A 12,958-nucleotide genomic window follows, 5' to 3' on the forward strand; every position below is an offset into this window, starting at 1 on the left:
TGCAGTTCACAAGTTCAACCCCCACATCGGGCTCCATGCCGACAGCTCAAAGCCTGGAGCCTGCTTCGGATTCTGTGTCTCCCCCTCTCTCTGGCCCTCCCATGCTCATGCTCTCTCTTTCTCTCTCTCTCTCTCAAGAATAAGTAAACATTAAAAAAAAATTATGAAGTCCTACCTCAGAATGTGACCGTGTTTGGAGAGGAGTCTTTGTGGAGGTAGGTAATTAAGTTAAAATGAGGTCATTCGAGTGGTCCACAGTCCGATATGACTGGTGTCCTTGCAAGAATCAGAGATTTGGGGGGCGCCTGGGTGGCTCAGTCGGTTAAGCGTCCGACTTTGGTTCAGGTCATGATCTCGCGGTCTGTGAGTTCGAGCCCCACGTCGGGCTCTGTGCTGACAGCTCAGAGCCTGGAGCCTGTTTCAGATTCTGTGTCTCCCTCTCTGTCTCTGCCCCTCCCATGCTCATGCTCTGTCTCTCTCTGTCTCTCAATAATAGGTAAATATTAAAAAAATTTTTTTTTTTAAAAGAAGATGGTGGGTGGGTTGAAGAACAAACCCATCAGGAAGATTGTCTTTCATTGTCGGGGGCATTCTGGGGGGCTCAGGGAAAGGGTTTTTCCCACCAGTACCGAACCACATTTAGGAGAGGGAGGGAGGGAGGGAGGGAGGGAGGGAGAGAGAGAGAGAGAGAGAGAGAGAGAGGGAGAGAGAGAGAGAGAGAGAGAGGTCTTAACCTCCATTATTGCAGTTGAACCTGGGCATTTATACCCTGGGACAAAGGCTCAAAAGTCCCCCTGGGAGGGGTTCAGGGAGGGGCCTTGACACCTCCCACTGTTGTTTGGTCATTCGGCTCACGCTTCAGGGAAGAAGCAGCGTATGATGGTTTAAATCCCAGCTCCACTGTTTATCAGCTGATGGGTCCAGGCAAGATAGGTAACCCTCTTGTACCTCAGTTTCCTCATCTGTGAAATGGGGCTCCTAGTATGTGTCTCCTGGTAGCTATCAAATGCTAGGCCCTGAGCCGGGCCCGTGGCAGAGGGCAGCCAGTGGCTGTGGCAGTTTGATGACCGCACCCTATAGCTGCCTCTGCAGGAGGGAAGGAGAAGGGAGGAGGAGAGGGAGATGTTGGCCGATTCTTCCATTTTTGGAAACAAAATGGCAACCTCTGGACTGTGGGTCATGAGGCCATAGAACGGGAATGAGTAAGAAGATACAAAGTTTGTCTGCTGCTTCAGAGATCTAGGGGACACTCTGGGGGCCCCTGGGTGGCTCAGTTGGTTAAGCAACAGACTCTTGATTTTGGCTCAGGTCGTGATCTCACAGTTTGTGAGTTCGAGCCCCGCGTCAGGCTCTCAGCATGGAGCCTGCCTAGGATTCTCCCTCTCCCTCCTTCTCTGGCCCTCTCCTGCTCACGCTCTCTCTCTCTCTCTCTCAAAATAAATAAACATTAAACACAAATACAGAGAACTCCATCTCTGACCTCATATCCAAGCAGAATATAAGTGGGCATTCTGGAAGGACCCATCCCTGTCCCTGACTCTATGTTAGTGACGGGCTGTATCATCCTCCAGGCCGACGCTGGGGACAGTCCCCTATTTCCATGCAGACTTTCCATTTGGCTGCTCTGGGGCTGCAGCGAATGCCTTTGGAACACCACGGCTACTCCCTGCATCCTTTTTGTCCCCTGGTTTATTCCTCCGGATCTGGAACTCACAGAGGACTGACACAGAGTTGGTGCTGGACGGGGGTTTATCAGGAGAAGCAGGAGGCGCGTGTCGGGGCAGGTGCCGCGAGAGGATGTGAGACACTGCTCGTCTGGGTGTGTGTCTTGTCACAGAGACAGGAGGAGGCGGGAGAAGGCAATGTCATGTTGGGACTTAGTAACGCCGGGAACGTGCCTCTCCCGGGGTCAGGTGTGGATGCTAATGTTCCCTGACTCCGTGGCCCTGGGCCACAGTATGGGGTGACTGCAGCCTCCTGATATGCTCTGAGCGGCCTGCCCCCTCTCCTCTTTAAGTGGTCACAGGGCCTCAGGGTCTACTGGGGAGTGGGAGCAGGTGCTCGTCAGCACCCCCGTAAACTTGCCAGCGTGGTGGAAAGCATTGGGTCCTAGGGAGACACTGGCATGGCCACTGGCTACTCTTAGGGAGCCAATGCATTTCTCTGAAGCTAGTTTTCTCACCCATACGATGGGGCAATGATCTGGGGCGCCTGGGTGGCGCAGTTGCTTAAGCGTCCAACTCTTGATTTCAGCTCAGGTCACTATCTTGCGGTTTGTGAGATTGAGCCCCGAGTCGCGCTCTGCGCTGAGAGCGCAGAGCCTGCTTGGGATTCTGTCTCCTGTTCTCTCTGCCCCTCCCCTGCTTGCTCTCTATCTCTCTCTCTCAAAATAAATAAAAATGAACTTTAAAAAATGGGACAATGATCCCTTCTCATCCAGCTTCCTTCTTAGGGACGAGGATCAGATGAAATAAGAAATGAGACAGAACTTTGCTGGTGATAATTTGCAAGTCAAATTGCGAAGTGTTATTCCCACAACCGTCACCTGGTCCCCCCAAGCCTTGGATTCCATCCGGGATGGAGTCTCGCGTTAGCCCTTGGTATCTATTCAATGGTCAGGGATGGTTCTCCATCTGAATCCTTCCACCCCATCAGAGTATTCTGGAAGGGCTCACCCCAAAGGACCAGCACCACCTGCCCTGCCCCCTCTCTCTGGAAAGCTAAAGTCAGCAACAGAAGGACAGGGAGCAAGAGGGCAATGGGCAGGGCAGTTTCACTGCTTGGGCCACCGCTGAGATGTTCTGGGGCAAAGCCCGAGGATCTTGGTTAATATAAACCCATCCGACCCTCCCACGCATCTCACCACATGCCTGGGGGTCACCGTCTCCACTGGTGTTCTGCTTAGCTGGGGACACTTGTACCAACGGGGGGTGGTCTCCAGAATTTCTTAGAAACTCATGAAGTTCTGTTTCCCCTAAGCTGACTGAAATCTCTTCCCCTGGGCTGTGGCAGGTTCTCAGCAAAGGGGTCTCAAATGCCACACCGAGACCCGATGCACGGGCCATGGACGGACACACAGAAGGAAGCAGCATGGTGCAGAGGTGACAGCAGGGAGGTGGGCCTGGGGTCTGGGCTGGCGGAGCGTCTCAGTGCCCTGGCTGACCAGCTCTGACTCCTTGCCTGTAAGATGAGAAGAGTCCACTTTCCTCTTCCTTATCCTGATATCAGGAAGGATTGCTTTCCTCTTATTCTTAAATTTTTTAATGTTCATTTTATTTTTGAGGGAGAGAGACAGAGCGTGAGCAGGGGAGGGGCAGAGAGAGGGAGGCACAGAATCCAAAGCGGGCTCCAGGCTCTGAGCTGTCAGCACAGGGCCCGATGCGGGGCTTGAACCCATGAACTGTGAGCTGAAGTCAGATGCCTAACCGACTGAGCCACCCAGGTGCCCCACTTTCACCTTGTTCTTAAAGGAGTCTTTGGCCTGTCCACAGCATAAGAACCCACCCTATTTGCTCCCCACCAGAAACGTCCCCAGTGCTCAGCCACAAATCCTGGACAGTCCTTTTAATGCACCTGTTAGCTCAGGAGCGCTCAAGGGTTTAATCAGACACATGAGTGCCTGCTAATGTTTAGCTAGTGCTGCCCCTCCAGGGCTCAGAATGTATTAAGGCCATTACAGATCACAGTGCTCCAGAAGGGAGGTCAGGGAAGGGGACAATTCTTAGGAGAAAAGCCTTTTTCCTGCACCTGTTGATGTACGGCTCATGGAATAGGGTCCTCGACAAACGTTGGTCTCCATAGAACTACCTCAAAATGCTCAGAATGTACATTCCTGGGCTCTACCAGCAGATAAGGGTCCTGCAGATCTGGGTGAGGGCCAGGGGATCTGCATTTCACAAGGGCATCGATAATTCTGCTGCAGGAGTCCATGGACCATGCTTTGAGAAACACTTAGGTATTAGCCTGCTGATGGGGAAGGGCAACTCGGGACTTCTGGATTGTCGCCACTGATACACAACTCCCCCCACCCCCTAAGCCTCAGTGTCTCCACCTGCAAAACACAGGGTGTGTTCCAGCTGCTTCTTGAGGCTTCATGTGGTTTGGGGGGTTCAGCACTCGGGGTTCTGACTCGAGAGCCTCCGATTCAAATCTGAGCTCAGTCAGCAAAACGGACACAGCCTTAGCTAGACTCACCGATAATTAAAGAGTAAAGACTTAAATGACTAAAACCAGGAATGAGAGAGGGGACATTACTACCAACTTTACAGAAATAGGAGAGGCTATCAGGAAGTGATTATATAATCAGTTACATGCCAACGAATTAGCTAACCTCGGCAAAACGGACAAATTTCTAGAAAGATATAAGCTACTGAAACTGATTCAAGAAGAAATAGAAATTCTGAATAGGTTTGTAACAAAGACAATTGAAGTAGGGAAAAAAAAATTCCCCGAAGAACAGTCCGGGACCATGAGGCTTCATCAGTGAATTCTACTAAATGTTTAAGGAATAATGAAAACCAATCCACAAACTCTTCCAAAAAAAAAAAATAGGAGGGGAGAGAATACTTCCCAATTTAACCTATGAGACCAGTATTACTCTGATACCAAAACCAGACAAAAATATCACAAGAAAAAAAAAACTCTATAGACCAACATCCTTTATAAATATAGATGCATGGGGTGCTTGGGTGAGTCAGTTGGTTGAACACCTGACTTCAGCTCAGGTCATGATCTCATGGTTCGTGAGTGCGAGCCCCTTGTCAGTCTCTGTGCTGACAGCTCGGAGCCTGGAGCCTGCTTCAGATTCTGTGTCTCCCTCCCTCTCTGCCCCTCTCCCACTTGTGTGCGCTCTCTCTCAAAAATAAATAAATAAACTTAAAAAGTTAAAAAATATATAAATATAGATGCAAAAATCCTCATGCAAATGCTAGCAAACTTCGTCCAGCAACATATGAAGAGGAATATACACCACGACCAAGTGGGATTTATCCTAGGAATGCAAGGTTTCCAATGTATGGAAATCAGTCGATGTAATATGCCATATTAATAGAACAAAGGGCAAATCTGGGCTCTGCTACTTTCTAGCTGTGTGACCTGGGGCAGGGACCTTGGCCCCTTCGAACAAGTTTCTCCATTTATTTATTTATTTAAAAAAAAAATTTTTTTAACGTTTATTTATTTTTGAGACAGAGAGAGAGAGACAGAGTATGAACGGGGGAGGGTCAGAGAGAGGGAGACACAGAATCCGAAACAGGCTCCAGGCTCCGAGCTGTCAGCACAGAGCCCGACGCGGGGCTTGAACTCACTGGCTGCGAGATCATGACCTGAGCCAAAGTTGGACGCTCAACCGGCTGAGCCACTCAGGCGCCCCGAGTTTCTCCATTTTCAAAGGAGGGTTGGTGACACTGACTTCTTGGTGTTGTCACGAGGATGAAATCAGTACCCATAGCAAGTGTCCAATAAACCTTAGCCTAACGGTAATTATTTTGTGGACAGAATCCACTGGGAGGGGGTCTGGGTCATCTGTCCAGGTGCTTCTTCTCTGGCCACTTTTAGCTGAGGAGGCTGGGGTAGGTGGGCTGACACAGCCTGCCCCCCGGGACCATCAGCACCATCAGTCTGCTCGATCGCCGCCTCCAAACCTCCGTCTCCACAGCTCTCCCTGCCCGAGCGGCCACCTTGACCTCTCCGGCCGGTGCGAGTCCTCCCCAGCCCACACCCCACCCTCGCAGGGTCTTTCCTTACACCTGTGCTACTCACTTTCCCTTCCCTAAATGCCGGGGGAGTTTGGGGATTTCACCGCACACTTCATTCAAGACCTGACCCCTCCTCTGTGACCTTCACGCTAAAGCACCTTGCTTCTCGGAGCCCCAGTTTCCTCTGTGTAAAAGGAGGCCTCCGTGTGGTAGGGGAGAAGGGGGTGCGGGAAGTGAGGGGGCCGTGGGGAAGTCAGGGTCATCTCCTCGAGCCCCGGAGCGGGAGCCAGCAGCCCACACTCACTTGGCTGGGTGGAAGACGGCACTCATCTCCTCTGCCAGGTGTCTCCGAAGGATGTGCTTCCCGCTGGGGATGCCCAGGGCAGTGGCCATGGCCTCGGCGTTGAACGTGGGCTCCAGCACCAACACAGCACCGTGGATGCCGCTGTTGGTCAGGTTGTCTGCGTACTCCTGAGGGCGAGGCACAGGGCTGGTCAGCCTTGGGGGGCTGCCCTGCTAGTCTGAGAGGGCCACCCTGTTGTCCTGAGGCTGCCCTGCCGGCTTGAGGTGCCCTCAGCTGCAAGTGGGGACATGTCCCCCACAGCAAAGGCTTGTCCCCCTGGGGACCGGTCAGTTTAAGCCCAAGGGGGATCCCCTCACTCCTTTACGGCCATGAGGACGGTCACCAAGACTATTTTGTCACTGACATATCCCCAGACCTTGGCAGGCAGCCCATAAATACTTGTTCAGTGAGAAGAGAAACCCAGATCCAACCCGACCCAGGCTTCAGGGGACAGCCCAGCCTCTCCACTCCTGCTGTGAGAAAGGCATCATTAATGGGGGTCCCGCTGCGGGGGCGGGGTGAGCGCTCCCTCCTTTTGAGCGACAGGAGGCAGGCACTCTCACCAGCCTGGGCGGACACCCCACTCCCACAAAATGGGCACAAAACGTGCATGGGATTGGCACGCGCCTGCGAGTCGCCCCCAGCCCATCACCGCCTCTCACCTTCAGGTCGATGTCCCGCACCCATTTGAGCACCCGTTGGTTGGTCCAGACCACGGGGTCTATGTTCTGGGTCTCGCAGCGGGCGCGGCGCTCCTGGAGGGCCTTGTGGGGGGAAGACAGCGGGTCAGCTGGTGTGTCGGGGGCGGGGGGCTACACAGAGATGACAAGGAGCGAGTGTCGGCCGTGTTGGGGGGACCCTGGTATGCCAGTACAGGGGGGAGTTCTGGCCGGCGAGCCCCAGCTTCTCTGGCCACGTCGGGCTGGGGCTTGGCCGTTCATCCTGGGAAATGGGGAGAAGCCTGCTTCTGGGGCGGAGGGCTGGGTGAGACCCCCAGAGGCTGCCTGGTTTGTGCGTCCCTGTCCGCCGCTCTCCTGACACAGAGTGGGTGCCCAACAACGTGGCCCTTCCATGAGGGGCTAGGTGTCTTGTGGGTCCACCCAGCCCCTGGGGGCAACGAGTGTCACCCAGGCACAAAACGTCACCCACGGCGGCCTGTAGAGGGATCAGCCTGGTCCCCTTTCGCAAGCCCCCTTGGGGGGACTGGCTCCCAGACAAGGACTCCTGGGCTCGTGGTGGACACATGGATTTCTGCCCCCCGCCAGCCGATGGCTTTCTCCAACCTGCCCTGACCAGCCCCAGTGCACCAAGCCCTTTTCCACACTTGACTCTCACGATCTTCCTGCACATCCACCTCCTTCACCAGCCTGGGGCTCCCGGGGGCCCGGGGCCTGTGCCTCGGGTCCTGTGCTGGGCGTGCGCCAAGGGCTGGAGAGCTGGACGGCGCCCTTTTCTATGCCTCTCCTCCTGACCCCCAGCTCTTGTGCTCTGACGTCACATTCGAAGAAAAGGAAACCATCTGGACTGATTCCACTCCGCAGCTGAGGGCCCCTCCCTCAGGGATATTTGGTCCCCGGGGAGCTGAGGTGCATGTCCCGTGCCGTCTGGCTTGGCAGGGCTCCGAATCAAGGGGGCGCTCAGAGTCCAAACTCTAACTCTCCCCACTGCTGTCCGGTTGCCTACCTGGCCTCCCTGTTCAAGGCCTCAGTTCAGCTGTCACTCTCTCTGGGATGCCCTCCCTGATTCCTCTGGAATTTCTGGCTTTTGGATTTTCATAAAGCGCTGGGCTTTCCTCACCGGGGCAACTTTCCATGGTATTGTGGCTCCAGCTTCTATGTGGTTCTCCCTGATCAGCAGTGAGCTCTTGGATGAGGGTTCCCCACTTCCTCTGAATTGGGCACCGGGCCTGATGATGCCCAATAAGCAGTTGTTGGAAGAGGGAGGGAGCGAGGAAGGGGCGATGGATGTGTGTGGATGGAGGGATGGGCAGGTAGTCGGATGGACAGACAGTGGGTACCAGTGTGGGAAGAAGGGCTGTGGGAGGTGCCCCCACCTCCTGCCCTGGTCCTCACCTCCCTGCTGAAGTTCACTTGGTACAGCAGCTCGATCCCCAGCAGGATGCTGACCTGGTGGAACTTCTTGGACACATTCAGGTGCTTTTCCAGGTCCCGCTTCATCAGGGAGTGTAGCATCCGCCCGTCGACCAGGTGGTTTTGGAAGGCCTGAGAGTACTGGGACAGGCCGATGTCATTCAGCCAGGCCTTGGCCACCCAGTGATGGTCCAGGTCAGCGGCTTTGGACAGGCTGGCGAGGAAAGACATGGCCAGAAAGGGGGATGGGTGGGGGACAGGTGGCAGGAACAGAGGGACGGGAAGAAACGGGGCGGAGATGGGCAGAGACGAAGATAGAGGGAAAACAACAGGGCGGGGGAGTGTGGGGGACCAAGAAATCGGGGAGACGGACAGGAAAAGGGATGGATTGAAGAGACAGGGAGAGAGAGACAAAGCAGAGATGGGGAGAGAGGTGGGCACAGGGGGCGGGAGGAGACAGAGACAGACAGAAAGACAGACACAGAGAAACAGAGAGCGAGCCCCCAAAGAGCAGAAAAAGGATCAACAGAGAGGCAGACAAAGGGGACAGGAAAAGAGGAGAGAGCACATTCAGACACGCTGAGTGGGAAGGGACAGTGGCAGAGCAGCAGGGACATGTGCAGTGGGAAGCAGCACCTCTGGGAGCCCTCGGCATCCTCAGCCTGTCCCTGGGCACGCTCCCCTGGGAATGTCCCTCTACCGAAGCCCTGAAGCCTGCAAAGCCATGGCCTGGGCCGTCTCTCCTCAAAGTCACACCGTGGCGTGTCTTGAAATCAGAATTAAAACCCCCGTTTTGCCCATTCCAAGCCCTCTCACCTCACTGCTAGACCTCAGATCCTCTGTATCCCACACAGAACCTAGCTCAGTGCTGCACACATAGTAGGTGCACAACGAAGACTCAAACGGATAAAAAAGTGCGTGCTCCGGACCAAGAGGTCCTTCCGGCTGTCATTCCCCTAATCGCCACACGGTGGCAGCGGGACAGAAAGAATTAGCACAGCCCAGCCCGCCTACCGAGGGACTTGAGAAATGACCCCCGGGGCTGCCAGGTGGGCGGGTCCACTACAGAGGGATCAGGATGTTATAGGGAAATGTGGGCCCACGGGGAGACACCGCCCCCTTCCCCAGGTCTGGGAGTGGGACCAGCATCCTCCCCTCCCCGCCCCGGATGGAACACCCCTCACCCACTTTCCAGTCCCCTCCCTGTGCACCCATCTGTAAGAGCTGCCCTACCAGCCACTCAAGCTGGAGACCTGGGTGGGATTTTCACTCCCACCTGACTCCGCTGCCTCCTTTCCACTCTGTTCCGCCCACTCTGGGCAACCCTGCCTCTCCCTGGACTCTGCCCTCCAGCTGGTCTCCTTGTTCCAACTGGGCCCTCCCCAGTCCCTTCCCCAGGACAGCAGCCAGGGCCGACCACACCACCCATCCTGCTGGTGCTCCTGCCTGGCTCCTTGCCGTCCTTCCTTCATTCCACCAACACGCGCTTAGCAGCTACTGACTGGTGTGCTCGGGATGGATGCTGTCGTGTAATGGGCACGTCTCCCCTCATCTCGTGGCCCCTTTCTTTCCTTCTTCTCCCCTGTGCTCTCTGTTCCCTGGTGGCATCATTTCCAGGGCTCTGGATACGTCTGTAAATGAGGACTCCCAAATTCTCATCTCTCCCCTCTCCTGTCTTCTGAGACCCAGCTTCTCACTAACTGCCCTCCTAGCATTTCCTGTCATGCATTTCACATTTAATGGGCTCCAAATGAAATGCCCTGTCCCCTTTCCCAGCTCTGCCCCGTTGCCCACCATCACCCAGCTCCCGGGCCTCACTTGCCCTCCTCCTCCCTCCCCCGCCGGGTCTATCAATCACTCTGGTCAGTGTGTCTGTCCCCTTTTCTCCTTTTCTGGGTTCAATCTACCACCAGCTCTGGCACAGATTTCAGCAATTGCTTCCTTACTTCCGCCCCCCACCCCCCACCACCTGCTCCACCCCTTCTAATCCACTTTTCCCCACAGTGGCCAGACAGTCTTTTAAAACCATCAATCAGGTCATGTCCCTCCTTTGCTTAAAATCTTCCAGTGGAGGAACCTTAAGTGCACATCACTAAGTGAAAGAAGCCAATCTGAAGAGGCTACATATTGTACGATTTCAACCCTATGTCATTCTGGAAAAGGCAAAACTACGGAGACAGTAAAAAGAGTAGTAGTGGTCACCAGGGGTTAGGAAGAGGGAGGGATGGATAAGTGGAGCACAGGGGACTTTTTAGGGCAGTGAAATTATTCAGCATGATAGTGCAATGATGGATGCATATCATTAGATGTTTGTCCAAACCCACGGGATGTACAACACCAAGAGTGAACGCTAACATAAGCTATGGACTTTGGACGATCATGATGTGTCAGTGCTGGTGTATCAACTGTAGCAAATGTTCCATCTGGCAGGAGATGTGGATTATGGGGAAGGCTGTGAAGGAGTGGGAGCAGGGGGTCCATGGGAAATCTCTGTACCTTCCTTCCAATTTTGCTGTGAAACTGAAACTGCTCTAAAAAATTAATGTTTATTTAATAGATGAGGGAGAAACAAAGACTTTTTTTAAACAAACAAAATTGGGAGAATTCATCATCAGAAGAATAAACTGCAGGAAATGTTGACGGACTTTCTTCAAAAGGAAAGAAAATAATAACTGTATGGCAACTTGGCCCACACAAAAGAATAAAGAGGAGAACTCCTAAAAGTCACAATAAAAAACCCACCAGATTCAGAAATGGGCAGATGACTTGAATAGGCATTTCTCCAAAGACGACTTACAAGTAGCCAATAAACACACAAAAAGACGCCCATCACTCATCACTAGAGAGATGGAAATTTCTCTGCAATGACATACCACTTCATACCCATTAGGATGGCTAAAAAACCCCCCAGAAAACAAGTGTTGTTGGGGATGTGGTGAAATCAGAACCTTCGTGTGCTGTTGGTGAGGATCTAAAATGGTGTGGCCACTGTGGACAACAGTATGGTGGTTCCTCAAAAAATTAAAGAGAATTATGGGGTGCCTGGGTGGCTCAGTCAGTTGAGCGTCCGACTTCGGCTCAGGTCATGATCTCACGGTCTGTGAGTTCAAGCCCCGCATCGGGCTCTGTGCTGATGGCTCAGAGCCTGGAGCCTGCTTCGGATTCTGTGTCTCCCTCTTTCTCTGACCCTCCCCCACTCATGCTCTGTCTCTCTCTCTCTCTGTCAAAAATAAATAAAACATTAAAAAAAAATTAAACAGAATTATCATATCCAGCAATTCCATTAGAAGTGTCCATCGACAAAAAAAAAAAAAAAAAAAAGAAAAGGGGCGCCTGGGTGGCGCAGTCGGTTAAGCGTCCGACTTCAGCCAGGTCACGATCTCGCGGTCCGTGAGTTCGAACCCCGCATCAGGCTCTGGGCTGATGGCTCGGAGCCTGGAGCCTGTTTCCGATTCTGTGTCTCCCTCTCTCTCTGCCCCTCCCCTGTTCATGCTCTGTCTCTCTCTGTCCCAAAAATAAATAAAAAACGAAAAAAAAAAAAAAAAAAAAAAAAGAAGTGTCCATCGACAGAGGAATGGATAAGCAAAACGTGCTATATATATATGCACAGTGGCATATTATTCAGCTTTAAAAAGAAAGGAAAATCTGACACACGCTACCACATGAATGAATCTTGAGGACATGACGCTAAGTGATGTAAGCCAGGCACAGAAAGACAAATACTGTAGGAGGTACTGAGAGTAGTCAAAACCGTAAAGGCAGAAAGTAGAAGTGTGGTTGCCATTATACAGGGAGGAGGGGAGAGCAGGGAGTTTGTGTTTATTGTGTTTTTGTGAGCATACAGTTTCAGTGTTATAAGATGGAAAGTCCTGGACATGGATGGTGGTGATGGCCACAGAGCAACGTGAATGTTCTTTACACTACTGAACTGTGCACTTAAAAATGGTTAAGATTTAGGGGCGCCTGGGTGGCTCAGTCGGTTAAGCGTCCGACTTCAGCTCAGGTCACGATCTCGCGGTCCGCAAGTTTGAGCCCCGCGTCGAGCTCTGGGCTGATGGCTCAGAGCCTGGAGCCTGCTTCCGATTCTGTGTCTCCCTCTCTCTCTGCCCCTCCCCCATTCATGTCTGTTTCTCTCTGTCTCAAAAATAAATAAACGTTAAAAAAAAAATTAAAAAAAATGGTTAAGATGGTAAATATGCACAGTACAAAAATTTTTCTAAGAAGGAAAATGATTGGAAATGGTAAATATCTGGGTCAACATTTTTCTCACTTGCAAATCTCAAATCTAAAATAATGGACACTTTAAAAGAAATACAGTGACGATGTATTATAGAACGTATAATCCACATAGATGAAAACCTGTGAAAACAATAGCACAAAAGGCAGGAGAAGAAAGCGCCTTCGACTATACGCAAAGTTGTATAATATTATTTGAAGACAGACAGTGGTACGCGAAGCATGTGTATTACAAACTGCAGAGAAACAACTGAAAGGAAACTGAAGTGTAGCTCGTAAGCTAGTGGTAGGAACATTTAACTGATAAAAAGCCAGTAAAAGAGGGGGGAAAGGAACAAAGAGTAGATCTCAAGGAAACAACAAGAAAACGGTGGCTTCCCTTTGCAGATATAACATCAGGAGTCACTAGTGTCGCCCAGCAAGGTGTGGCCTCCTCTCCCACGACAGCCGCAGGCTCAGGGGGCACCCAGATGCACCGAGCTCCTGGCCCCATTGGGTGGGGGAGCTGCCTTTCCCTGGGCCCATTTCTTTCCAGCCTTGCCCACGGCTCACTCACCTCCCAGCGGCAGCTTCCTCTGCCCGTTTTGTCTACA

The 12,958-nt window shown here is 52.5% G+C and overlaps 1 protein-coding gene across 4 annotated transcripts in view; it reads right to left on the bottom strand.

The window, feature by feature from the left end:
- KAZN (kazrin, periplakin interacting protein) overlaps window positions 1-12,958 on the bottom strand; it is a 1,074,196-nt gene that overhangs the window by 13,948 nt on the left and 1,047,290 nt on the right. For all 4 annotated transcript variants that reach the window (XM_078452367.2, XM_078452366.2, XM_060625149.3 and 1 more), the window contains 3 exons: window positions 8,112-8,343; window positions 6,702-6,803; window positions 6,001-6,167 (listed from right to left, as the gene is read on the bottom strand). In XM_078452367.2, the coding sequence (XP_078308493.1) occupies window positions 6,001-6,167; window positions 6,702-6,803; window positions 8,112-8,343 (501 nt within the window). The remainder of the gene's footprint in view (window positions 1-6,000; window positions 6,168-6,701; window positions 6,804-8,111; window positions 8,344-12,958) is intronic.

The sequence above is a fragment of the Panthera onca genome, chromosome C1 (genome assembly GCF_046562875.1).
Source record: "Panthera onca isolate mPanOnc1 chromosome C1, mPanOnc1 haplotype 2, whole genome shotgun sequence".
Lineage (NCBI taxonomy): Eukaryota > Metazoa > Chordata > Mammalia > Carnivora > Felidae > Panthera > Panthera onca.